The sequence below is a fragment of the Ptychodera flava genome (assembly GCF_041260155.1).
Source record: "Ptychodera flava strain L36383 chromosome 3 unlocalized genomic scaffold, AS_Pfla_20210202 Scaffold_25__1_contigs__length_14229661_pilon, whole genome shotgun sequence".
Classification (NCBI taxonomy): Eukaryota; Metazoa; Hemichordata; class Enteropneusta; family Ptychoderidae; genus Ptychodera; species Ptychodera flava.
In genome coordinates, this window is record NW_027248279.1 from 45,861 (window position 1) to 72,847 (window position 26,987).

General features: G+C 37.4%; 2 protein-coding genes and 2 long non-coding RNA genes across 7 annotated transcripts in view; 1 reads left to right on the forward strand and 3 right to left on the reverse strand.

The window, feature by feature from the left end:
• The window catches only part of LOC139125234 (cell adhesion molecule 1-like), a 35,270-nt gene extending 11,909 nt beyond the window's left edge, over nucleotides 1-23,361 (forward strand). For 2 of the 4 annotated variants that reach the window (XM_070691332.1, XM_070691333.1), the window contains exons 2-5: nucleotides 17,104-17,445; nucleotides 22,056-22,394; nucleotides 22,635-22,918; nucleotides 23,081-23,361. In XM_070691332.1, the coding sequence (XP_070547433.1) occupies nucleotides 17,295-17,445; nucleotides 22,056-22,394; nucleotides 22,635-22,867 (723 nt within the window). In that variant the 5' untranslated portion in view covers nucleotides 17,104-17,294 and the 3' untranslated portion in view covers nucleotides 22,868-22,918; nucleotides 23,081-23,361. Of the gene's footprint in view, nucleotides 1-15,132; nucleotides 15,240-17,103; nucleotides 17,446-20,331; nucleotides 21,171-22,055; nucleotides 22,395-22,634; nucleotides 22,919-23,080 lie in introns of those variants that run through there. The other 2 variants (XM_070691331.1, XR_011550163.1) reach the window with 2 other exon arrangements.
• LOC139125151 (uncharacterized) lies at nucleotides 410-5,439 on the reverse strand. Its single transcript, XM_070691255.1, has 5 exons — nucleotides 5,310-5,439; nucleotides 4,063-4,193; nucleotides 3,192-3,353; nucleotides 2,456-2,624; nucleotides 410-1,373 (listed from the first exon to the last, which is right to left on the reverse strand). The coding sequence occupies exons 1-5, from the start codon at nucleotides 5,437-5,439 to the stop codon at nucleotides 1,342-1,344; spliced, it is 624 nt and encodes a 207-aa protein (XP_070547356.1). The 3' UTR covers nucleotides 410-1,341.
• Nucleotides 9,656-11,740, reverse strand: LOC139125300 (uncharacterized). Its single transcript, XR_011550187.1, has 3 exons — nucleotides 11,432-11,740; nucleotides 10,349-10,678; nucleotides 9,656-9,894 (listed from the first exon to the last, which is right to left on the reverse strand). It is a non-coding gene; the product is annotated as an uncharacterized lncRNA (long non-coding RNA).
• LOC139125239 (uncharacterized) lies at nucleotides 12,617-14,055 on the reverse strand. The gene is made up of 3 exons (XR_011550166.1): nucleotides 13,783-14,055; nucleotides 13,255-13,573; nucleotides 12,617-12,916 (listed from the first exon to the last, which is right to left on the reverse strand). It is a non-coding gene; the product is annotated as an uncharacterized lncRNA (long non-coding RNA).
• Nucleotides 23,362-26,987: the final 3,626 nt, after the last annotated feature.

Genomic DNA, 26,987 nt, shown 5'->3' on the forward strand with positions numbered 1-26,987 from the left:
AGAATACAGTTAGGCAATTTCAGTAGCTTTAGAAGTACGATAGATAGAAAGAATAAACATACGAGTAAGGTATCAATAATCGTTGTCAGTGTTGTAGCCGAGGGACCTTAGCAGCATTCCGCCATCACTTGGTCGTACAAAGCACGACACAAGCATTAAACTTTGCATCAAATAATGAGCATGACTCAAACAACATGAGGTTTTTGTTCCTCACTTCTCTTCGGCTATTCACCGTTAAATAAAACCAAAGATCTCTTCAATAACGTATACGTAATTGAAAAGACGAAATTTCATGTCGTTCGTGTCATTTAATGCTACAAACGTGAATCAATAGTCAATTTATGGAATAACTACAGAGAAGGTTTATAGATCATAGTTTTTGTATAATAATAAAAAACAAGATGTGACATAAAAAAATCTGTGTACAATAAATATAAAAGTCCATAAAATTAAAAATTAATGATCTCAATGAGCTTATAATCATATTTCTATTTGTTATATTTCGAAGTAAAATTTCTTGACCTCTGACCCGTCTCATCCAAGTTGTGTCAATGTTTAAAATCACATTACTTGTCAGAAACAGATTTGTCATTCTGCACGAGAAGCAAAACAGAGAAACATTAAGATAGAATGTGTCTCGGGTAAATATTCCAACTGTGTAGCTTTTCCTAATTGATGGGGATGCAAATGTTGAATTCTTTCGATTCCGAACCGTATACTACCTTAAATATACTAATGGTATGATATGCACAAAGATTTACTCAACAGAGCAGAAATGGCTGCCATTGTTTGATGCAGAGTGACGACCATCACAAAACCAGATTAATAATTGCCAGTCGGTTAAATTTACACAGTGGCATCTGAACGAAGATAAATAGCTGAAGCCTGGCTGGAGATATAATCCACAGTAGTTTATCGGGATTTAAATTAACTAAGTTACAGCTTGAATCGTTGTACAGTCTGTGCACTTGGCTGGTACTGCGCAATTTTGGCAACATCACATGTACAATTAGAATGCCTTATTTTAAAGGAATTGAGTGTGCAATAAAGAAATATTAAAAGTACAATAATAACAGAAATATTGTGTGAAAGAAAGGAACAAGACTTTCTGATTTGCTGTGAAAATAACGAATCTAATATATAACAATATTACTGGTCTATGATAGGTGTATAGTTCTGCATTTAGTCAAGGTTAAATATACTTGTTTGAAAAATATAAATCATGAAACACATGATTCACGTCATATGTTCTCCAGTGTTAGTCGTTTCACCTCCCGCCATACTGTATACTATGTCCTGTGTTTTTAGCAACTTTTGTAAGGGGCTCTATCAATTCCTAGACTATTTACCGAGGCTCTTCTGCTGACTGGGAACTAAAACAAAACATTGAAAAAATAATGAGATCAAAACGACTAAAAATGTTGTTGATTATACCATTTCCTGCAAATGTATTTGTATTTGAGTAACTTCTTGTGTTTATGATTTTGCACAGATAAATGTGTAGCGGCAGTAAAAGCTAGCAAAGTGGCCAAAGACAATTGAATTTAACCTAATAAGTATTTTAGCATCCCTTGAGAGTGTTGGCATTTTATCAAAGACGACAGAAGCATTTAAGGTTTTGAATATGCGTAACCGAATAATGATGGACAATTACAAGTCCGAGGCACATATATACCGGTTAAAAATAACTTGATCTGCAATTCTAAAGAGAAGGTCAAAATTGTTTAACGTTACTTTCAATGGGAACGATTCACGATGTGGGTTTACTTGACATTTTTGAGCAGTAGGTGATAAAATGAGAATTTGTTTATCGCTCTGTGTGCAGTAAATGACGATTAAAACTATAGTTTCTAATATTCAACAAACTGGAATACAATTTTCTCTTTTACGCGGAATGATATTTTCAGTCGTGTTTTGTGTTGCTTATAATTTTCATTTTTTCACATACGTTGCGTCCGTATTGGCACTTTTGACATAATGTTTATTTCTAAGTACTAGCAGTCTACTCCTCTAACAAAAATGTTGTTATTTTTTTTAACTTTGTCATATCACTGTAGTCGTTGACTTTATCTCTCTCACTGAGTACAAGGGCCTTCTTGAATTGGAAAATTGAGCACATCAGAAAGGCACTCTATAAACAGTATTCTGTTTTAATACAATCTCCATCTGCTTGTGCATATGCTGATCATTAATTCAGCTTACAATACTAACATTTGCATAACAGGAATGCAGTAATTACTACATTCCTGTCATGCAAATGTTAGTATTACAAGCAGTCATTGCAATTGGAAAATAAATTATTGCTGTTTTCAGCTGACGCTATGCTTCTAAAACAACATTGATCTCATGAATACTGATTCTGCACCAATTCTCTTTCACGGCTACATCTCCTTCAACTATACACCAACAGATGCACACAAATCAACACATCAATCAGCTATTGATGTCCTCTGACCTGTTTTCATGGCTCCAAAGTCTACGTGTGCGTAGGTGACAGATTCATCCGTTGGAGTGACAGGTGACGCTTTTGATCGTGGTTTTTGGCGACCGTTACCAGGCTTTGGTTTACGTTTAGGATCGATGGAAAATTCCAGATCGGCGTATGTTAGGCCTTCTACGTTTGCCTGAAGTATAAAACAGACTCAGATTTATGGCCGACTACAGATTATAGTCCTATTGACAAAACCTGTACGGTGTAATAAGAACAAAATTCACCAGGCACGTGTGACGCTTAGGACCTGATTTGTAGCACATATACGATATTTTTTCAAATATTAATATAGAGATTGTTTTGGAACTAAGGTAAAGAGATATAATATCTCGATTATTAAATAAGTGCAAGCCCAAAATTATTAAGTTGAGAGACGACACCACCTAATGAACATCTGGCAAACAGACGCAGGCACAGTAGGAGTTCATTTTAATTTCGTAAACTCCATTTAAATATACTGAACAAACAATTACTTCAAACATTGTTTCAGTGCTGATACTATGAGTAAACTAATGTACGGCAGTAGACGTATACGTGTTAAATAAAAAGTGTTAGCGGCATTAGTAAACAATTAACGGCATTTAGTGTCATTTACAATGTTTATAGACGATTAAATAGAAAAAAGACAGAGTCGGGATATGATCACACTGCTAATTTATTAGTGACAATCAAGAAGTAACAAAAAATGCAAAACACTGACCTGCAAATTTGATTGAACTTTGAATTCGTCCTTGGACTGTGTATCTGCATTGCCATCGGCATCCGGGACATCATCGTACACTCTCTCTCCTCCTTTGGTCAGATTTACTTGTTGTTGACTCAGCCATCTTTCATGCGAGTTTTTCTCTGAAAAAATACTCCTCTGTTAATATGCTTATCATGGACACTCAAGGGTAGACGCCATACGGGCTCGTTTTAATTTGTACACGATGTCGTGTTGAAATATACCGGACAGACAATAAAGTGTTGGTATGACATGTTACAACTTATGTACGTTAAGCCTGCTTAAAATCTCAAATAAGTTGTATTTTGGAACTGAAAACAAACACCAAAATGGCTCATTACATTATCATAGGACTTGACAAGGTGCATTGCGCATAACAGCAATCAATAGAGCAAACAAAAACAAACAAACAAACATAGCAGTTCCAAAGCTTTATCAAGCATTTTCTCCAATATGATAACACAATAAACCAAATGCTTGTTGTGTTTGTTCTATTTAAAACGTAAAAAGTATAGCTTATGTCAATCTCATCTATATATTTTCTCACTTAACAATAATTTAGGATATACAGGCATTGGATATACAGGCAAAGTGTTTTCTGTTTAGACTAACTATGACACGGATCTGTTAGATCTGTTACCACCTAATGATTAAACTGAACGAAACTGCTCCGATTTATTGCACAGAATTTACTTTGTTTCGACTGTCCTGGGGTTTTATAGTTTACTCGATTGTTTTTTTTTTCCTTAACTCAAATATTTTACTACTAGCAAATCTTTACACTTTAAGATTAGACTTTCGTCGGTATTGAATAATTGGCATTAAATAGTTTTGTCTGTGGTATTACCATTTTCCCGCACTGGGTGACTTCGTATACACCAAACTGACCGCTGCTGCTTGAGCTGCCCTCTTGAATTTTCGGATCTTTATTAGGGTGATGTTTCTTCTTCTTCTTCTGATCCACAACAGCGTACGCACCTAAATGAGCACAAAAACGTCTCTCATAATCACAACTCAATGACGATTTCACATGCATAGCGACCAGAATGTAAAGCGGTTGTGAAGAGAGAAACTGTAGTATATTTTTCATTTGAAAACAAAACACGTATAACCAGTTACGCAATTTCTTTAAAGCGCAGTTGTCGTCGCGCTGCGCATCCTCCTGAGGGGGTCCCCCTCTGTTGTAAACAAATCCAAGAACGCCGCACATGTTACAGGTTGATTGTAATGTTTGCGATATTGCCGCTTGTTAAAATGGCGGCTGATCTGTCACAAGTATACCAACTAACCAAATGTAACACGCGATAAAAGGTCAATTAATCTAAGTTAAATATCTGCTGAATATTGAACAATAATTGCACGCTGGATTGAGATCACATTTGCTCATGATTTTCTTGAATCAGTTGAATTGGGCTCGGCTACTGTTATCGCTCGAGCCATAGAGCTAGACGTACGCATGTACGCATGTATACGCCAACAGACTATCAACGACCGGGCTCTAGTTTTCGACATCGCTAGCAAGGACGAGAGCTTTCATTTCAAGAGGCCCGACAGGAGTACAAAGACAACAACCCAAACTACAGAAATCTACAACTCGCAGAGCAATGCCCGCTGCAGCAAGAAGCATCTCTGCATCTGTTCCGTTCCGTGGTCTGTATGAACGTCCGTGTCAAACCGGGTATATGGCGCGCTTCACTCGGCTGTGGAGAATCCAACTCAACTACAAAGTTTACCCCGTTTGGGGGTGCAAACGAGAATTCCGAGTACAGGTATCAAGTCAAGCGAAGGACCTTTCATTGGTCTTCTTGTTATGTGGGGGTTATCTCACTTGAAAGAGGATTCAGACCTACCCGGCAATCAGGAGGTACAACAACGATGTTTGCCCATCACCGGTAGGCCTACACCAGCTAGCGGTTGGATCACTGCCATGACCGTGCAGGACCGGGGCACAGGATCTCTCAATACGTCTATGCACGGTGCAGCCGTGCAATTTTCCCGCCAAATGCCGCGAAACCCGCTCGTTTTGTCTATTGTTTCCTGTCATTGTACTATTTCTTACCACGTAATACTAGGAGAAGTAGACATGGTGATCACAGACATTGGTTGTGGGCCAAGTCGTCGCGGGCCGGTACGTTGTGGGACCGGATTCTCTATATCCGTGTACGTCCACGCGGTGACCGTCTCCCACAACATCTCTCGTGTCCTGCTCTGGCTTGCCGATCATGGTCTTGAGTGTAATTTTGTGTTAGGCATTGTGCTTGTTGCTGGTCTACATATATAGGCAATGTTGATCATTTTAGTTATGTATTTTCACTGTACTGTACATAGCATTGTGTATAACCAACGTGATCGCGCGCGATCAAACCTTTTCGTTTACTGTGTCTGCTTTGTGAGGGACGTGGTCTGCGTGCAGTAAACTCAGCGACATAATGTGCTGAGTGTAGTGTCCCAATGTTCGTAGCTCTACACGAGTTTATAGATAGAAATACACCACTGAAGTTCGTTTCCGATCTTAACATTTTACTATTGCATGATGCTGAGCTTCTGTTACAAAGGCCTTACAAAGTGGGGGACTGCTCCCATCTCACTCCTATTGAAGTTGAGAAGACTTATGTTTACAAAAATTTATGTTTATCAACAAAAAAATCACGCAAGCGCAGCGTAGCGCGACACCGCTGCGCTTTAAAAGGGTACGGAGAGAATTAAATGATTACCTTCGTCAGTTCACTGGAAACTGCATACACATTGCATTTTTCTTTCCATCTCCGATACCGCGGTTCAGCTTGTCCATGTTTCCTAGGAGGCAAATAGAAGAATTAATGAAGTGCGACAAAACTTTTCTTTACAATCCGTTGTTATTTACTTTAACAGAAAATTGTCTCTGCTGAAGACAATAGAAATAGTTTATTTTGTGTCAGTTTTGTCAAAAATGTAAATATCTGCAAAACTTTCTCTATTTTACCTCTGTCATCAAGTTAAACGATGCGAATGAAGGCAGTGAAATTTGATATATAATTTCAAAACAGAGCCTCTTAGTTTCTCAATGAAATATATGCAAATATATAATAATATATATATATATATATATATATATATATATATTATATATATTATATATCTATATATATATATATATATATATATATATATATATATCACATGAACTGGCCCGAATTCCCACCTGTGTGACGTAGAACAGGACGGATAAGAAATCCGAATTACCCCTGTTGTACGTCATCAACCGAACTTTTTTCTTGCATGGTACCGTTCATACATCATGTACATGCAGGCGTCGCGACACGAACAGATTTGTTGTGATCGATGCCGTGCTAGCTCGAACGTTATTTTTACAAAAGGTGACCCGATAAATGCAGACATGGAAACATAGAAGGCATATTGTCCACGAGATTTCGAGTCGCTAAAACTATAGCTTTTCCCGAGAATCGAATGGAGATACCGACGGTCGTTATTTTAATGGCTCAGTAACGTCTCGGCTCCAGTCGAGTCATGTGGACGTCGTACCTGGCGATCCCGGTTGGCGATAAAACCGAAACCTACACCTCAAACGAATAACTATGAGTATAGTATAATCTTCGGGAAAGCGACATAGGAGGCACAAGCCTAAAGTCATTCGACAAACAACGATAATTTCCTTCATCACACAAAAAATCCGTAAAGTCTCGCTCAGAATCGGCTCGGAATCAAACTTGCAGCGCGGCATAAGCTGTAGCGGAGACATAAGCTGTCGAGCTGTGTGCAGCGCTGTGGAATCCCATGTACTTCGAAAGTTGACTCAGACAACACTCAAAACAGAATTTCCGTCACAAAATTAGGATGTATCCATGGACGAGATATATGTCACTGCAAACATCAAAGTCCTAAGACGAAAACATTGATGACCGAGATCGGGATTAACGAGTTGACGAAAGTGACACGGCAGAGACCGGTGACGGCAACGTTGTGGGCACAGACATGCAATGAGTGTGTCATCGACAGAATCTTTCGCGCTCGCAAAGGTCGTAAACTTGTGTGATATTTTGAAAGCCACGGCATCTCTGAGAATGAGAATTACTGTTTCGATCGTGTCGTTGCATTTACTTCATAAATCTATTTGTAAATATTCTGAATAACTCTGAATACTATGGCTATCCGTCGCTAGCCCGATGAAAGTTATGTCCACCGTACCGATGGCCGACTTGCCTTGGCATCGGCACAGCGCGAGACAATGATTGACAGGTTCACGTGGCCGAATCCGTATGTCTGGTTGGTGAAGATAGCAAATTTCAGCTTGATTAAATTTAAGTGTCTCCTGCGTGACGGGCCGCTTTATTCTTTAAATGAAAGTAATCCGCGTAAGTAAAACACAAATCGCGACGAAATTCATGCAATTTGTTACGATAATTTTGATCCATCTACCGTGAAATATAGGAAGCCTGACAACTTATGCATTTCGGCTCGAAGTTGTACGGCTCCGCAAAAAACACTCGTATACGATGACGTCAAACACAGAAAAATACCATGGGATTATATATATATATATATATATATATATATATATATTATATATATATATATATATATATATATATATATATATATATATACAATGTGCCCTCCGTTATCACCATAAGGCTTTATGAACATCTGAACTTCACAGAGAGTATATATATATATTATATATATATATATATATATATATATATATATATATATATATATATATATATATATATATATATATATATATATATACCTAAGGATTTTCTGCAGTATAATTATCTGCGTATTATTTATGACAAACAATATTCACCTGCATCATTAGTATCAAAGGAACTGTTTGTAACCACGGGTGCTGATAATCCCTGATAATTGTTATCTTCCATGAGCTGAAGAAGAAAAAATGACTGTATTTTTGAGATCGAATATCATGGTTAAAATGTTGCTTTGTACGAGGTAGAAACAAAATAATTACATTGAACAGTCGTTCCTATTTTTTTGCTATGATCATTTCACTGGCCGATATGTCTGTTAGTTAATTGCCAAAAATAAAATAAATCTAATAAATTACAAATACTTTATACATCAGCAATGCGTACATCTTTCCAGTTGGGAGAAATGTCTACATTATTTGAACTGCTGTGCATCAGTTTGATAATGCAATACAAACAGTATATGATATGAAGGTTTTGTGATAAATGTTAAATATCAAGACAAATGGCGGTTTACCTCATATTCTTGATTAAACCTGTTAAAATAATGAAAGAAGGTTGCATTTAGGAGATGATTCGTGATGGGATTGTTATTTTAGCAATAACAGACACAAAGAATTAATAATACTAAGACAGATATGTACCTGGATCTTTGTCCTTGTTTGAATTCCATTGTCTGAAATTCAAAATCGATAACAAAACCACTACAACAGCCAATAAGATAATCAATGTACTAACTATATACCGCCAACAAGAGCAACCTGAGACTGATTCCACGGGTTCAGGGGGCTGCACTGTAACGAAGTAGAAATAAAGATAGACAGCTTTGAAATTTTGAATCTGAAAGTGTGAAGTTCTGAAACTATATTGTGTGTCAGGATCGAATACCGTAAACATTTAATCAGTGAATGTTCTAAGCGTCGACAAGTGATATTATCGTTGCAGTATCATGACAATTACACACCGCTTGGAAGAGTATAGCATTAAAGATTACACGTGTTTCAATGTAAATTTATTGCAACTAGTGAGACCAATGACACTAATCTTGTATAAGGAATGATGTCGATTGTCGAATCATTTCGGTTTCAAATTCATTAAAACCTCTGGCAGTATTCATCAAAGGTTTATCTGAATTGTCGATTTTCAAATTCAGGTGTAAAGAATAGTGTAGCAGCCAAAGAATGCGCTCAAAAATAAAACTAACAGATCTAAGAACCCATTTACGTTTTCTTATTTACTGTAGGTATTTTAAGATGCCATGCCTAGCTATCCAATTTCAATGAGATATCGATCATGTAATTGCTGTTACATGTACCTTTAACTAATCAAACTTATAATAAAAAGCGACATTATTTTATTTTTGTCTCACCATCGAGATGTCTCTACACGTAAACATTTTAGCGAATGAAATAAGTGGGTCAACACCTAAATCACTGTGAAACCTGAGTGAAAAATTCCATTGAAACCAGGGTTTTCCTGTCTTAATCACACACCTTGTGATATCGTTAATGATACCGCCTTTTTAAATTATAGCCATTTATCATAAGGCACTCGTCGTTTTGGTTCAAAAACACTATTCGTCGATTTTCGTTCGAGATTCGTGAAGTAAATGATAATTGTGTTCTGTATTTGCACATTAGGTGCAGGAACATTCTAAAACAAGTAAACATACCTGCCACTTCAAGCGTTATAGAAAACTCAGCATTTCCGACTTCTTCGATGCACTGCATATGTAAACACCACCGTCATCTTCAGTTACATTAAATATTTCTAAAACACTTGTTCGTACAGTAGATTCTCGCCATTCATACACTGTGAATCCATTACTGGTGTTTAAGACAGTGTTGTTGAATCCGTACCAAGTTATGTTGACGTCAGGTTACTATTTATTTCACACACAATTTCGGCACTGACTCCTTCTCGTATATTCAAGTAAGAGTTAGTATCTTCATTAAGAGCGAATGGTACATCTGAATTAAGAAGTAACAGTCCTATGAAAGCCAAAATCATATATCATTTACTCTAATAAAATCGTCTCAATCAATGTGATGACGATGTATCGTTCAGCAATCTATTTGACCCAAGACATTGAACGATGTTACGCATACTGGGAATTTCGGCTTTGGGACTGAATTATCCTGTGTTATATACTAGCAAGGATAGGGAAATACCAACTGCATGAAAACCCCAAATAATTCAGATAAATTCACATTAATAACTTGCCTGTATTATAGTATAATAAATGTGAATTCACATGAATCCACATGAATACAGGCTTGCTGAATACAAAAAATGGATTCTTGACTGTTATTCATCTGTATATGCACTTTTCAGCTAAAATACAGACATTAATCAATGCTAATACAGTAAGTATTATTGGGTTTTTATTGCAGTGTACAGAATAAGAATCCAGCTTCTACTTACAATACACATCAAGTTGAACTGTGTTTGATTTATAAAAGCTGTCTTCAAAATAAGAGTTATGTGCTTCACAATAATACCCTGCATCGTGATCCGCGTGTGATATTTCTATCACCACTCCCCTGTGATGAATTTTGGCCGTTATGGATATCATCTCTATGTACGAGTGAGCCAAGGCCTTTTGTTACTATTCTTCATCACGATACCAAGTAAGGTCAGCGGCAGGGTTGCTGCTGCATGAAGAGCAGGCGAGATTCAGATTGTCACCTTCTAGAATAGGACCATTATAACCAGTGACAGTTGTTTCACAGCCTTCGTTATCATACGGTGGAACTGAAACGTAGGAAACGTATAAGTACTGTTATGAAAAGACATATTATACGTACTATATGTCTGAATGACTACAATTGTAACACACAATTGTGTTTTGGGTTTTTTTTCTGAGACTGGCTAATTTAATTTTTTTTCAAAAGAAATGTCATCGTCGCATTCTGTTACATAGTTCTCAGTCGTTGTGAGAATTGCCTGGCAGTGATTTTAGCCAGAGTAGGCATACAGTCAAATACAATTACCAGAACAAAAATGTGAACGTTTGAAGGTTTATCGACAGGATGATATTGTTACTGCGTTAATTAATTTTACTATGAAGCATAACGTAACTGCTTAGCCTACATAATTTGTCAAAGTAACCAATACTGTAAAGTAATTAACACGATTGGAACTAATTTGGGATAACTGGATTTTCATATTTAAAATTTCTCAAAAATGTTAGCTGCCCTATACCGGAAAGTTGCGATTTTACAAATTTGCTCAAAAAACAAATATGCATCTTAAAAAGAAAAACGAAATGAACTTGCATTTGTAGGTCAAATAGACATTTCTTCATTATCCGATTATCTTAAATTAGTTCCAATTGTGTTTTTATTGAAAGCATTTCATAGTAGACTTGTTCACCTGAAAATAGATTATCTGTTGCATGTACGGTTATATGTACAACGTTGTACAAATATCAAACTATAAATGGCATTACTTATCGAATATTTATTTCCGGTGTGCACAGATATGTAATATGATATAGGAACTTACAGTATACTTCAATGATCATAACATCCGATGTAACTTCACAATCGGAAGCCATAGCGTGACAAAAGTAGTCAGCTTTATTATCATCTGCATACAACTCTAGTTGTGAAGTTTGTATAAAAATCGTCCCATGAAAATTCACCCGTTTGTTCTTCTTTAGTGTTATTTGCAATGCGCTCTCCTTCGACGGCTTGGCCATTCTTGATCCATTGTATAACCGCTGCAGGGTTACTACTCTCTGTTTCACAGTCAGTGTCCACAGTTCTCCAGCTTTCTTCGGACCTTGAGATCCTGTTGCTGTAACCTGATGTGGGGGAACTTTAAATTCAGAGGAGAAATCATTAATGCATTACATGCCTCTCTAATACAAAACTCGACCAGATACTCAACAGTCGCATGTACAAATTGAATAGTTATTTCGTTTGTGTCAACAACAACCGCGTCATTAGCAAACATTGGAATGGCTACCATTAACCTAATCGTCAATTTTTGGTTGGCCGTATTTAGCTTTTGCCGAATAGTATATTGTTAAATTTTATGTAAAATAATGTTTTAATTGCATATTTACTTTTATCAGGACTATTGACCGGTGTGAATAAAGATTTTTTATTGGCTTTCCTTTCCTTAACAAACCTACATAAGGGAAACTAACATAAGATAAACGTTGACAAACATCAACAATGAGGACAGGTCATGTTAAGATCGTTATTAGTCATTGACGCAATGATTCGTATGACAGGAGGCTACAATGTTATCATTATTAACATTTGCCCGATATACCCGTCTTCACAAATTCATTGAAACTAAAAAAAATGTGCGTTTGATGGTACATACATTTTGAGCTCCAGCGGTCCACATATCATTAATTTGTCAGGTCAAGTTAAGGGCAGTCTTTTGATAGCCAAACTAAATTGATTTTGAATGATACGGTATTTACATCTGACATTATTCCGTATCTGCTTTCCAACAGCCGACATCTGACGATACCGGATGTGTGTCACATCTGACATTCTTTAACAAAACATGTCTTCGATGACGGAAATACAATTTGTTCATTATAGATGTGGCCTACACATAGGTCGTGATATATAAAGTCAATAAATGATCGTATAAGCAACGGATGTGTGCGGTTAGCTTTGCAAACAGTTCAAAGGAGCTATTGAATTTAGATGTTTACCTACAGTGAACATTAATGGTCCATGAGAACAATTTAGTGGTGATAGCTGAACAATATTTGTCGCTTCGCATCGAAATTCTCCTTGGTTATCGGCTCTTGTAATTTCCAATCGTATTTGAGTTTGATGCTCCCACTGTCTTCCGGATCTGGTGAAATTTTGACCAACTCCTGTTGATCAGTTTCGTTGAACCACACAAGTGTAGCTGATGGATTACCATCCATTGACTCACATGATATAAAAACACGGACACCTTCCTTGTAAGATAGGTTATTCGCTGCATTGTCACTACAAACTGGCTCGTCTGGGCTATCTAGAAATAGACACGAATTGTAAAAACTTGTCCATTTCTGTCTCTGATAATGATTTTCCATATGACAGTTAATTGTTAAATGTGTGTGAGCAAGAATAAAATAGATGCAATCTATGATATGATTTGTGTAAATAGTTTAATCAGGTAATAACAGTTTTGCTAATCATTTCATTTCAGGAAAAGGAGGTCTTTATGCACGGTTGATATAGGCTTGTCAGGTTAAAATCACACAAATTTCAAAACAAAATGTTACATGTCACAAAAATAGTATATCGGTATATGTTTATTTTTGTGTATCACTTGAAAATGCAAAATGAATTGTATTCTACTTGACTCACATTTTATATCAAACGGTCCAACCTTACAGTTTCCTTGATTTTGCGTCTCTTGGTGATGCCCTTCACACGTACATGTGATGCCATTGTCGTATTTTTGCAGTGTCCATGTGTAAGTATTGGTAGCAATACAATCCCAATCACACTCTGAATCAGCAATGTAGTCCCCTTGATTCATGACTTCCATTGAACCATGTCAACGTTGGTAATGGGTTTCCGCCTTCTGTTTCACAAATTATTGTCATTTCGTCTCCAGCTTGTAAAAAGTTCCCAGTGGCACTTGAATCATTTTTGCATAATGGCCATGGAACATTTGGTTGGTCTTGATGCATACAAATGAAGGAAACCATATCAATCATTAAATGTCATTCGAAAAATGTACTGCCGACACTACGCTGTACAAAATGATATTTACGATCATACAGGCAAAAATCAAAAGTACTTGGTTTATTCCAATATTGAAATCTGTAAAATATTGTAAGTTTGTCTAGGAGCACTATAATCAAATGCAGCGAATCAGAATCTACTTACAATGTACTTCAATTTGAACTGATCTGTCTCCGATCCATAATCATTAGTTCCTATGCATTTATAAATTGACATATGATCTGATCCTTTGACGTTTGTGATGGTAATTTTACTGTCACTTTCTGAAGTTGATAGCGTTCTTCATCAGGTAAAGGCGAGTCATTCAATAACCAGCTGTACGTCGGTGGTGGCAGTCCATAGAATTGCACTTGATAGTAACGTCCTCGTTTTCGATTGCGACGGTCGGATTTAGCGCCAATGAGTTGATTTTCGGTTTAACCGATCTGTGGATGTCAACGACAAATAATGTGTTAGTAATGTCATTTCACTTGAATATTCCTATGATAGAATGCCTCATCCAATTCTGGAAGTCTACGATGAACACGATTGGAACTAATTTGGGATAATTGGATGGTGAAGAAATGTCGATTTAATCTGCAAATGTCTCCTCATCTACTTTTCTTTCTAAGTTACTTGTGTTTATGAGTAATTAATTATATTGCACTGTTCAGCTATACGGCATCTAACGCTTTTGAGAAAATTGAAAAGTATGAAGATCCAGTTATCCCAAATTAGTTCCATCGTGTTGATGGAAACTCTATTTTTTAAAATACTCAACAGTAAATCCCTATCATGTTGATTCATCAGTTGGTGACATACATCAATAGAAAATATTGGCAACTAATTCTATTGCAATTACCTGTTACTGTCAAATCCACCTCCACAATTCCATCATCAGCACCAAAAGACGAGACCTGACAGGTGATATCGACTGATCACTTCTGCTAACTGCGTGAATCTGAAGACTTGCCTGTCCAACTAAACCGTATATATCTTCCTCGTTTCTACGTTACCGTTTCTTTCGGTCAAAATTCGTTGCTCTCCTTCTCCAAGTTTGCCTTTAAACCAATATAGCGTCTGTTCATCGCAGCTGGTGGTGTACGCACAGTGCAATATAGTCTCCAAACCCGTCAGAGATCGTACAATATCTGAGTCAGTATACACGTTCGCTTCACAGAGGGACTCCTTATGTGCATCTAAAGACCAAAATTGGCGTTTATTAATTAAACACAGGATAAAATTATCTGAAGATTGAAGTATAGAACACGTTGTGAAATATGTGGTTTAAAGTGATAGAAAAGGAATATAAGCGAAAATAACAGTATTGCAACTATGAAAAAAATCCGCACACGTCAACAAAAAGTGCATCAGGAGTGCATAAACATAAACAAATGGTCCCATTCTCGCAAATCCGACTAGACCGCTGCCATAAGTGAGGCCACCGCCATTTCTCGTTGTGTTATATTATACAGTGAATAGATTCAGTTAATGTATTAATATTTAACAAATTAACGTCATATACAACAAGGTTTAAGCTCTACATGATAAGTCTCACGTTATCAAAATGGAAGCAACAATGAGCAGAAGGTTTACATACGTCGTTATTCTCCTGATATTTCGTAAGTGTATTTTCTTCTGTTTTTCATTTGTGCCTGTATGATACGCTGTGTATTAGCAGGTAAATTCAGGCCATTATTTGATACATGACGCGCGTATTAGTGTTCAGTCACTTTGAAGACTTAGGGTAGGACATAACACGTATCATTCCAACTTTTCCCACACAGAAACTGAACAGGTGTGATCAGTCATACCTCTCTTTATTCTACTGTTCTCAGTGTTTGTCTCGTCAATATATCATTATAGGAAAGAATTGGGAGACTGGAGCGAGGAAAGTGACACTTTCTAGCAATTAGTGAAATTATCACCAAACACGGTGAAAATGGTAATCACTAGTGAGAATCAACCAGACTCACCATTCACTGGTGAAAATCAAGCAGACTCTCCGTTCATAGGTGAAAATCAACCAGACTCGATGTTCACTGGTGAACAGTGAACAGCGAGTCTGGCTGATTCTCACCGTCTAATGAACAGCGAGTGTGCTTGATTCTCACCAGTGAATGGTGAGTCTGGTTGATTCTCATTAGTGATTACCATTTTCACCGTGTTTGGTGAGAATTTCCAGTCTCACCAGTGAGAATCTGTTATCATACGTTATTCTCACAAAAGAGTGCATTTCTAGCAGCTTATTTACTGGTGAGAATTTTATTTAATTCTCACCTACAGCGGTAAGACTAACAAGACATTTTCACCAATTGCGAGAAAGCGTCACTTCTTGTTCCAGTCTCGCAATTTTTTCCTATAGTGATATCTATCGCACACTTTAGTACATTTTCCCATGATCTTGAGCATGGTTAGTCAAAATTTGCTGTTCAAGCCCTCTAGATCACCTTTATTAAATGATTGTAGTGTAGGGAAAGCAACATTGCTGTATACTCCAGAAAAATAAAGACGTTTACGTTGGAAAGATCAGGTTAGGCTACTCTCGGTGTTTTCCAGTAACCGTGGGCTACTGTCAACGTAGCTGGTGCACCATGGGTACGATGCTGAGTGGATCTCTGTGTACATTACGTTACCCTTCACCACAATGGAGGAACACATGGTGGACGAACACAAAACACCGTACACAGACTTAGGTGGCTTTAAATTTTGCCAGGACCAAAGATTACATGTACAATAAAAGAAGGGCCTTGGCTACTGTACTCCGGCGTCTACACGCGCGCTCGTCCACTCTGCCTGGCAGGGCTATGTATAATACGGCTACGGCGTAGTCATAGCCGAACAGTCTTGTACCGGCCGTAGGCCGTATTGGTTATACATGCATGCCAAAAAAATTACTTTAGGTAAATAGTAGAAGTATCCTCAGTAGTTTTATTTTTCGACCACGCGTACGTTAGTCCGTGAAGGTGAAAGAGTTCTCTTCAACCTCAATGGTTAGTCGCTCGCTACGATCATTGAACCAGCTAGAGCGGAGCTAGTACCTCCTTAGTAAACGGCAAGCTTTTTGTACTGTACTTCGTCATTATCTGCTCACTGTGTTTCGAATGTCGTTACAAAACGTACGGCGTTGCTAGGTCTGCATAGTTTTTCCTGTTTGATGAATGTTAGTGTTGTATTTGAAGGGAAATTTGTGAAAACAAAAAAATTGTCTTGCTTTATTCGGAATCTTAAACTGTTTTCCAAAAAATAAAAAAGCGTAGTATAAATTCACTGCCTGATGTAACAGCCCATCCCCAGATTTCAAATCCATAAAAAAGTGTGCTTAAACAAGAAAAATAAACTCATGAATTGTAATAGACGTGGTGGGTATGGCCGATTGAGCCCAAATAGGCAATACCCACCACGTCTAAATCTGTGTTGGGAAAAGCTGTCATGTTTCTTTTACATGTCAACTGTTCTATAGAGAAATTCGATTTTTCTTGACAGCCACACTCTCTACTGGGAGCTTAACCATAGGTGGCGACGTTACTGTTAAAGAGGGGGATACTGCTATACTGGAGTGCAGCTATACCGAGGGTATTGAACTATATCTTGTGGCATGGCATAAGGACACGAACCAACGGATCGCTTGAAAATTATTGAGTCTAACGGAGACATTGTGTGGGTTAGAGACGGATATGAGCGCTGTTCGTTATCGACGGAATATCTTTAAAATAAGTAACACCTCATTTGACGACGAAGGAAGATATTGGTGTGAGGTCCAAGAAGAGCATACGCTGGAAAAGGATGAAGGTTATTTGTATTTGAATGTCGCCGATCCTGTACAAGGTCAGTGATGTGAAAAATATTGAAGTAAATCGACTTTGCAATTATCCTTTATATTTGTGCATGGCAGTTTTCTCAAAACAGTTATGGCGTCGAACGATACAAAGCCTTGGGTAAATTGCTGCTACAGGCCACATCTCTAAGAGTCAAAACATTTTCAATAAAGATTTCGCGATTACAGAATATGCCTGGGCTTGTGCCCCTAAAGTAGGTGGACAACTTCTTGTCCCCGAAGCGTGAGTCGATTATACTGCTTTTGTTTGTTGTAGAAAGGGGAAGTAGATTTCATATTTGAAAATTCATCTTTGTATACAACTGCATATGCAAATTGGGTAGCATTTGGGTCTATTTTCGACGGTACTGAGTGTTATATTGGCATTGACTGTCAAACAGAGTATTCCTGCTGTTATTGATTACCATCTTTTAAGAGAAATCCGGCTTCCTGAGTAGCATGCCTTAAATTCCTTCGTATCGTTTGTATTTTTTTCTGTGAAAACCAACTCATGTAGGTTTTTGTGTCGTGTTCTTTGTTCACCCTTGTCAAGTTAGGATATTTAAAGTCAAATGCTTAAGGTTCCAAGACAAGAAATTGACATTTTAACAATTCTCTAGTGTTTAATAAGCTAAGAACCCCCGCAAATTATATATTTTCGGAAAGCCTAGATATAGAGGAACATTTTGGTTATCATAGTGTCACCATTGTTTACACAACTATCACGTGAAAGATAATTTGCATAACATTTCAAAAATCTGTTTTCCCTATATTTTGTTTAAAATCTTTCCGACAATTGGCTGAAATTTGTGTGAGTGTACGCTGTCAAACGGATCTTCCAAAGCATGTCTCATAATTTTTTTAAACCTTCATAAACAATTTTTATGCCAGAAAAACTTCAAGAGCGGTGAATTTAATCACAGTTGATTTCTTTAAAATTGTGCTCCAAAAAAAAATAAGCAAGATATAAAAATATCTGAGACATTTTTTGGAAGAACGTTGTGACAGCGTGCATTTCAGCATGTTTGAGTCAGATATATTTAAGTATTGAGCAAAACATAGGGAAAACCGATTTTTCAAAGGTTATGCAATGTACCGGTCACGTGATCGTTATGTAAACAATGGTGCCACTGTTGTTACCAAAATGTTCCTGTACATCTAGGCTTTCACAATATGTACAATTTACGATGGTTTTGAGCTTATTAACCACTAGAGAATTGTTAGATAAAATGGTCAATTTCTTGTGTTGAAACCTCAAAGGCATTCCCTGAACTTTGCAAATCAAGCGTAACTGTCGTTCAGGACACGACTTTTTTATGACTGTCAAATGCTGAAGGTTCCAAGACAAGAAATTGACTTTTATAAACTAAGAATTCTCTAGTGTTTAATAAGCTCAGAACCCCCGTAAATTATATATTTTCGGAAAGCCTAATTATAGAGGAACATTTTGGTTATCATAGTGTCACCATTGTTTACACAACTATCACGTGACAGGTAATTTGCATAACATTTCAAAAAATCTTTGGACACAAACTTTTTTTATGACTCAAACTTGCTGAATTATATACATTTGTTTACCTCACAAAATACAAATATGTAAATTGGCCCCAATGTCAGGTTTGCGCACCCATTTCTCATATAATAAGAATTATATTAATAAAAGCAGACCTTTTTTTAAGAAAAATACCAAAATAATCATCGATAATCAACATATTTCATATTTTCAATTTCTCGAAATTATCATGACCCTGAGCATTTTTCACAGTGAGTTTGTCACATGAACTAGGTACTAGACCTGTTTACCTGCGCATAGATTTATATATATTTTATGGATTATTTTAATATTCGATCTTAATCGTTGAATGGTGTACAGTGTAGACCTCTGCGTATGCCGTAAAAGAGAAAGAAATAACTTCGGCTAGCTGTGCTCGTCAACGAGTTTTCTTGGGAATTTTATGGCTTACTAAGCAATAAAAAACGTTTGTAAACGTTTGATTTTTAACTAGTTGTTGCTACAACTAGGTGAAAACAATGTTTGAAGAACCCCTGCCACCAAGACACTGTGATATACTTTCGGTCCAGGTATCAGGCGGTACTTGGAATTACTGCCCAATCACGGCAGATTTCGTTCGTCTTGTAGAACCAAAATTCATTTTCAGAAATTTCTTCAAAATTAGGACATCTTTTCTCCTTCGTTGAAGAAATCATGTGCTGGCACGAGAGCATAGCACGTCTTATTGCAAATGACATGTTGCACTGATAGGGATCTGTGACATTAAAGACACCTGCTGTTGAGCGACCATAACACGCTGTCATTGCGTTGCGTTTTCGGCGATGTTAATAATAAAACAATCTAGCAAATAAACGGCTGAGAAGAAAACAGTGGTTTGACCACAGTTCAAAAATTATTATTGTTCCTTTTCAGCTTTAGATTAGCATGAGGAGCTACTTCGGTAACTGTTACTCCAGATTGAAAAGAAAATTCCTACGCAGCGCACTGAGATCACGCCCGGGCAATACTAACACACTGTGACAAGGAAAAGCTAAATACTCGCTTCTCTACTAATTAAGCAAATACTTTTAAATAGCAATTGCATTTCCAATACGTGTGGCCTTAGCCGAGGATTTTTCTACTGTGTACACTATTACTTCACCTGAACGGTTATTGATAACAATAACAACAAAACGACGACGACAACAACGACAACAACAACAACAACACTGTTACTTATTGTATTTTACGTAACAAACCTTACATACCCTAAAAAAGGCACATTTGCTTCAAGCGTTTTCTATTTATCTCAAAAGAAGTTTTTGTCTCCTTTCACTTGAAAGCTAAAATTGCTCTGAAACATAAAAATCACGTATTGTTCTAGCCACTCTTTTTCATTTTACAGAAAGCAAAGGAACTTGCATGTCAACAGCCTATGTTCTTCATCTTATCACATTAGTGGCCAATTTACTTCTAGACTTTTAATCGCGCCAGATATGTTTAACATCGAAGACGATTACATTCGACGAATGGACTATTGAAGCAACAAAGAATACGCATCGTGATGAAGGAAGATCTAAAAAAAAACGTATCTTATGATATTTGAAAATATGAATTTCAAGTTTCCTATGATTATTTATGATTGACTGTATATACAACCTTTTATTAAATAATGACATCCGAGGAATATAAACATCAATGTAATTGCAATTCTGTTATATCGTGCTAAATTAAATTTACATGCAACCTTATCTTAAATCCTTAAAGCTCAGGATATGCATATGAAGCACTCTGGATCTAACAAATTCGATACATTCTGACATTTCTTCATACACCGTGTAAATATCATTAAAACGGGTTTCAGTATGGTCATACATCGGCTCCAATCTATTGTATAGTCTTAAGAACTTCATGAGACAGTGAACTAGTTCAACTTTTCTATATGCTAAGGTATTTCTTTTAGGGATAGGCAATATTATATTCTAATTACCTTACTATGTATATCGAGGTTTTGTCTTTTATTATAAAAAACAAAACGTACATTTGCATTGTAATAGTGTAAGTAAACAGACTATGTATGCTTGAGTACTAGACATCATGTGACTACTTACTAATATAAATACGTTTGAAGAATTGAATTGAATATCAAACATGCGAAAAAAGTTATCTGTACGGATTTCAACAATGCTTGATTAGAATAAAAGCTAAAAAATGTTGTGTTGTTTCAGGCTATTTATTGTAAGACGCAGTCCTCTGTATCTTGTAGGACTCTCTGTCGACTAGCTAGGTGTCTAGTTACTCATCGGTTGCTTTAGCTATGGTGTTTAAAATATACTCGTGTTAACTGGGGATGATAAGTAGGAAATAATTATAATGTGAAATTCTGTGCATAGAATTGTACTCCACTTTCCCGCTGATGTGCATTTTACGAAAGAAACTAATCAACATTTGAGAAAATATCCAACGTTTATACAGTGGCGAGCTAGAGGATGCATAAGGAAGATTGTCCGCATCATCTAACTACACAAAACCCTAATCATGATAGAAAAAGTCTACCTCCTAATGCTAGGTTATTGTCGACTACTCAGAGGCGGAGTTAGCATTGATGACGACACAAAATTCTTTTGGTAGAGCTTGCAATAAAAACACAATGCCAATCTTAATAATAGGCAAATTTTAACCTACTTTTCCCATTCAGATTATGGGTATTTCAAAGAAAGTTTTGACTATTCAAGCTTGAGAACAAACAATTTAACATACCGCGATTATTCCTTACCAGAACAGGTAGCCCATGTTTACAATGTAATCTTCATAATATAGTAAAACTGCAAATTATGACGACATATCAAAACTGATAATAATTTTGTTCGACGTTTATCAATAAATACCATTGCAAGAAAATATTCTGCGTCTTAAAATCCAGTCCGATAACCTGTCACTGCAACTGAGGCCTAGTATCCATTACAGCTCTATAACTACCTGAAGGGAAAAAACAAAAGTGTCAGTATGACCGCTTGAGGGCGTGGATGTCGAGTGATTGGCAATGAAAATAGTTTATATACTCATTATTTGAAAGCGCTGATCAAATTATTTAAGGTTATTCTAAGGTCATGAACGTTTCTTGATCAGTCACACAGATACCACAATTATGTCAAGTGGAAATATATACTGACTCGGATATTGTCCGATCTCTGACTGGTTTGGAGACTATATTGCACTGTGCTTACACCACCAGCTGCGATGAACAGACGCTATATTGGTTTAAAGGCACCCTTGGAAAAGGAGAACAACGAATTTTGACCGAAAGAAACGGTAACGTAGAAACTGAGGAAGATATATACGGTTTAGTTGGACAGGCATGTCTTCAAATTCACGCAGTTAGCAGAAGTGATCAGTCGATATACACCTGTCAGGTCTCGTCTTTTGGTGCTGAAGATGGAATTGTTCAGGTGGATTTGACAGTAACAGGTAATTGCAACATATTATTTGTTTTTCACTTATACATGACTCAGCATAATTCTGATAGTATATTTATTGTTAATTTATCGTTATGTAACCCCTTTATATCAGCTGCGCTCCTTATATAGCATAAACAGATACGAGAGTTTCCAAAGTAGATTGTATGATACGGCTGTGACATTCTACAAATGGGGATGTTTCCGGTGACAGTGACATTGTTAAAACAACATTCGTCGTTGACATCCACAGATCCGGTTAAACCGAAAATCAACACATTGGAGCTAACTCCGACCGTCGCAATCGAAAACGACGACGTTACTATCAAGTGCAATTCAACTGGACTGCCACCACCGACGTACAGCTGGTTATTGAATGAATCGCCTTTACCTGATGAAGAACGCTATCAACTTTCAGAAAGTGACAGTAAAATTACCATCACAAACGTCAAAGGACAGATCACATGTCAATGTATACATGCATAGGAACTAATGATTATGGATCGGATGAGAAATCAGTTCAAATTGAAGTACATTGTAAGTATATTTTGATTCGGTGTATTTGATGAGTGTTTCCAAGCAATTGTCGATTCGTTAGTGTAAACATAAACATTATGTTTTGCTGCGTACTGTCGGAGGTACATTTTTCGAATAAAAGTTAATAATTCTCTTGATTTTCCTTGATTTCCATGCTTCAAGACCAACCAAATATTCCATGGCCATTATGCAGTATTGATTCAAGTGCCATTGGAATTTTTTTACAAGATGGAGATGAAATGACAATAATTTGTGAAACAGAAGGCGGAAACCCATTACCGACGTTGACTTGGTTCAATGGTAGTCGTGAAGTTCAAAGGGACTACATTGTTGAACCAGAGTGTGATTGGGATTGTATTGCTACCAATACTTACACATGGACACTGCAAAATACGACAATGGCATCACATGTACGTGTGAAGGGCATCACCAAGAGACGCAAAATCAAGGAAAACTGTGCGGTTGGACCGTTTGATATAAATGTGAGTAACTTAAGGTTCCAAGATAAGAAATTGACCTTTTAAAGGTAACAATTCTATGGTGGTTAATAAGCTCAGAACCCCGTAAATATACATTTTCTAAAAGCTAGATATAGGAAAACATTTTGGTAACAACAGTGTCACCATTGTTTACATAACTATCACGTGACAAGTAATTTGCATAACCTTCCAAAAATCGGTTTTCCCTATGTTTTGTATCAATCCTTCATAATATCTGACCCAAACTTTCTGGAATGCAAGCTGTCACAACGTTCTTCCAAAAATGTCTCAGATTTTTTATATGTTGCTTAGTTTTTTTGGAGCACAATTTTAAAGAAATCAACTGTGATTAAATTCACCGCTCTTGAAGTTTTTCTGCCATAAAAATTGTTTAAAAATGTTCAAAAAATCATGAGACACACTTGGAAGATCCTTAGGACAGCTTGCACTCACACAAATTTCAGCCTTACATCTCAAAGCATTGAACCAAAATATAGGGAAACTGATTTTGGAAAGGTTATGCAACGTACCTGTTACGTGATAGTTATGTAAACAATGGTGACACTATGGTAACCAAAATTACAAACGATCGCAAAAGAGGGCTAAAACTGCAGCAAGTGAAAATAAATGCAGTAAAAAATTGGCCGACTAGCGAGAATAAAATACTAGTTAAGGCAGAAGATAAAAACGCAACAAGTTAAAACAAATTCTGTCACAGTAAAATACTGACCGACCAGCGGGAAAATAAAACACTTGCAAATCACAGAGAATAAAAAGCAGACGTTCGGGTGCAACCCTTCGTCAGTAATAAAACTCGCTAGAGAAACGTAGAAACACAAAAGATTGAAACAACCAATCAAATAAGAGAACGGTCAAATGCACAAAAATATGTGTTCATTCCGCCTGGTGCCAGAGTTCCAAGTTTAAAAATAGTGGCCTGTTCGAGTTTATGGCGGGTAGAAGTCTGTGATGGAAATAATAGCAGACACTGCCATGTCGACCAACCACGGTGGGGTGGTGTAAAGAAATGTTTCGTCAACGGGTATGCGAGTTTGTTGTCGGTCACGGTGCGAAGATATTCAGCAAAGCGATCGCCTGGGCGACGCTTTGTTTCGCAAATATATAACATGCTGCAGTGTTTACATTTGATGCAGTAAATGATATTAGCCGACGTGCATATGAATACGCCGGAAACATTGACTCTACCACGCGGGCCCTGAATGAAATTGGTAGTAAAAGTATGCGGGCAGGTGTTACACACTCGACGGCCACATGATGATGTCCAGTGCGCAATCGCGATTAGTACGAGACGGTCTTTGATGTTTCGAGTCACGTCGAAATGCCATGATGGGAGGTGACGGTGGAAAATATGCTGTGTGTTTTAGGGGAGTAGTTAAAATTGAAAATCCTCAAAGATGATTTTACGAAATATATGGATAGAAGGATGGTATGTTAACACAAGAGCAATGCGATCACATTGAGTACGGGTGATTGACTTTAACGCATCCTCCTGTGTTAGTGGTTCGACGCGCTGTTTGGCTTTGTCCACTACAGAGCGGGGATAACCCCGAGCCGAGAACCAAGTGCTTATAGTAAAATCGTTTTGGTCAGAGCAAATGCGCCGAGCGCGTAGAAACTGTGAAAATGGAATGGATTCCTTGCACAGACGGGGATGGGATGAGCTGAATAGAACGTATGCATGAGAGTCTGTGGATTTATAATGCGAGGTAGACAGCGAGTCCCTATTGGTATAAACTGATATGTCAAGAAATGCAACCGATTTGTCTGAAACAGCGGGAGTAAATTCCAGTGCAGGGTGAAAATGTGAAACAAATTCAATAAAATTCAGTGCGTGAACAAGATGCTGCACCAAAGCAGTCATCAATATACCGTTTTAAAGAGCTCGGGAATGTGACCAGTATATGTTTGTATTATCTGTGTTTTTGTATAACAACAAATAAACAAGCGTAAGGAGGTCCCATGCGTGTACCCATGGCAACACCACGAACTTGTGTGTAAAATTCACTATTAAGGTGAAGCAATTTAAAGTCACACTAATTCAGCTAAGCGAATTAAAACGTTTGTGGGCGGATCCATAACTTCACGTTTGTCAAGAAAAATGCAAGGGCCTGGAGACCATTCTTTTGAGGGATGAAGTATAGAGGGCCTTAACATCAAGTGTAAATATATATCTATGGGTACCCGTAAACTTAAAGTGTTGATGATCTTTATGGCATGAGATGTGTCTTTCACAAAAGTGGGAGTGTATTCACTATGCCGGTCAAAATATTGTCGAGAATGTTGAGATGAGTTCGTGGGGCAAGAACATGCAGAGACAATGGGGCGGCCGGGATTACCGGTTTTATGGATTTGGTAATAAGTAAAAGCGAGACGTGCGTGGATACGGATGATCAATGATTTTGCATCGTCGGGCAGAAGGTTTATCATGAACTAGGTCACTGATAGTACGTTTGACGATATTATTGTGTTTATTGGTGATGTCGGTGTCGAGACGTTTATGGAGGAAGTGTCAGAAAGCTGCCTTTGAGCCTCAAGCAATGTATAAATCTGTACGCACCCGAAACGTCTGCGTTTTATTCTCTGCGATTTGCAAGTGTTTTTATTCCCGTGGTCGGTCAGTATTTTACTGTTTTAACTTGTTGCAGTTTTTTATCCTCTACTTGTAACAAGTATTTCATCTCTCGCTGATCGGCTATTTTTTTACTGTATAGTAACCAAATGTTCCCTTATATCTAGGTTTTCCGAAAATGTATAATTTACAGGGGTTCTGAGCTTATTAACCACTAGAGAATCGTTAGATTAAAAAGGTCAATTACTTGTCTTGGAACCTTAAAGAGCAGATCCAGCGCCGTTGGTGCACGATAGGCAACGTCGTAGTGTCGTTGGTTGTTGGCAAACACTGGCGGAATGGTTAAACACTTGCCTAGTCGTTGGCTTATCAGAGAAACATAAACTATCTTTACACCACGGATTACAGATTATCACCTCTGCTTGAATATTACGGAAGTGTGCTAGGGTTCACACGATTTGAGCAACTACATAACCTAGGGTTTGTGGACTGGCCGAGGGGCTGTGATCTGGTGACAGACCTTTTTCGACTGTGATTTCTTCGCTACTAAGGTGACTGTATGCCGTACGTTGTGAGTTCGAATCCAATCAAAATTTACTGAATTCAAATCACAGTCGTTTTGCGGTTCGATAGACAGCGATGCGATGACCGCTGTGGTATGCAATAGAAATACATGTATAGGAAGTTATGAAACAGAATGGCCGCTCATGTATCGCCGAGTTCGGAGACGAATTTCCATCATACAATTTATTCAATAAACAGAAACGATGCATGGCTTTCAATACATCTCTCAATTCTTCTGCTACTTTTTTGTGTCTAAGTAAATGTGTGCATATTCCGTTGCGATTTCAAATGCAACCCGGTTTCACCCCCTGGTTTCAACCCCGCTTTCATCAAGGAACGGGTACTTTCTCACAACAGCAGCGGTGATTTGAATGTGAAGGCGCTGTGATTGAAGCCAGTAGTTGAAATGGACAGAGTATTACGAGTTTCGGAAGGA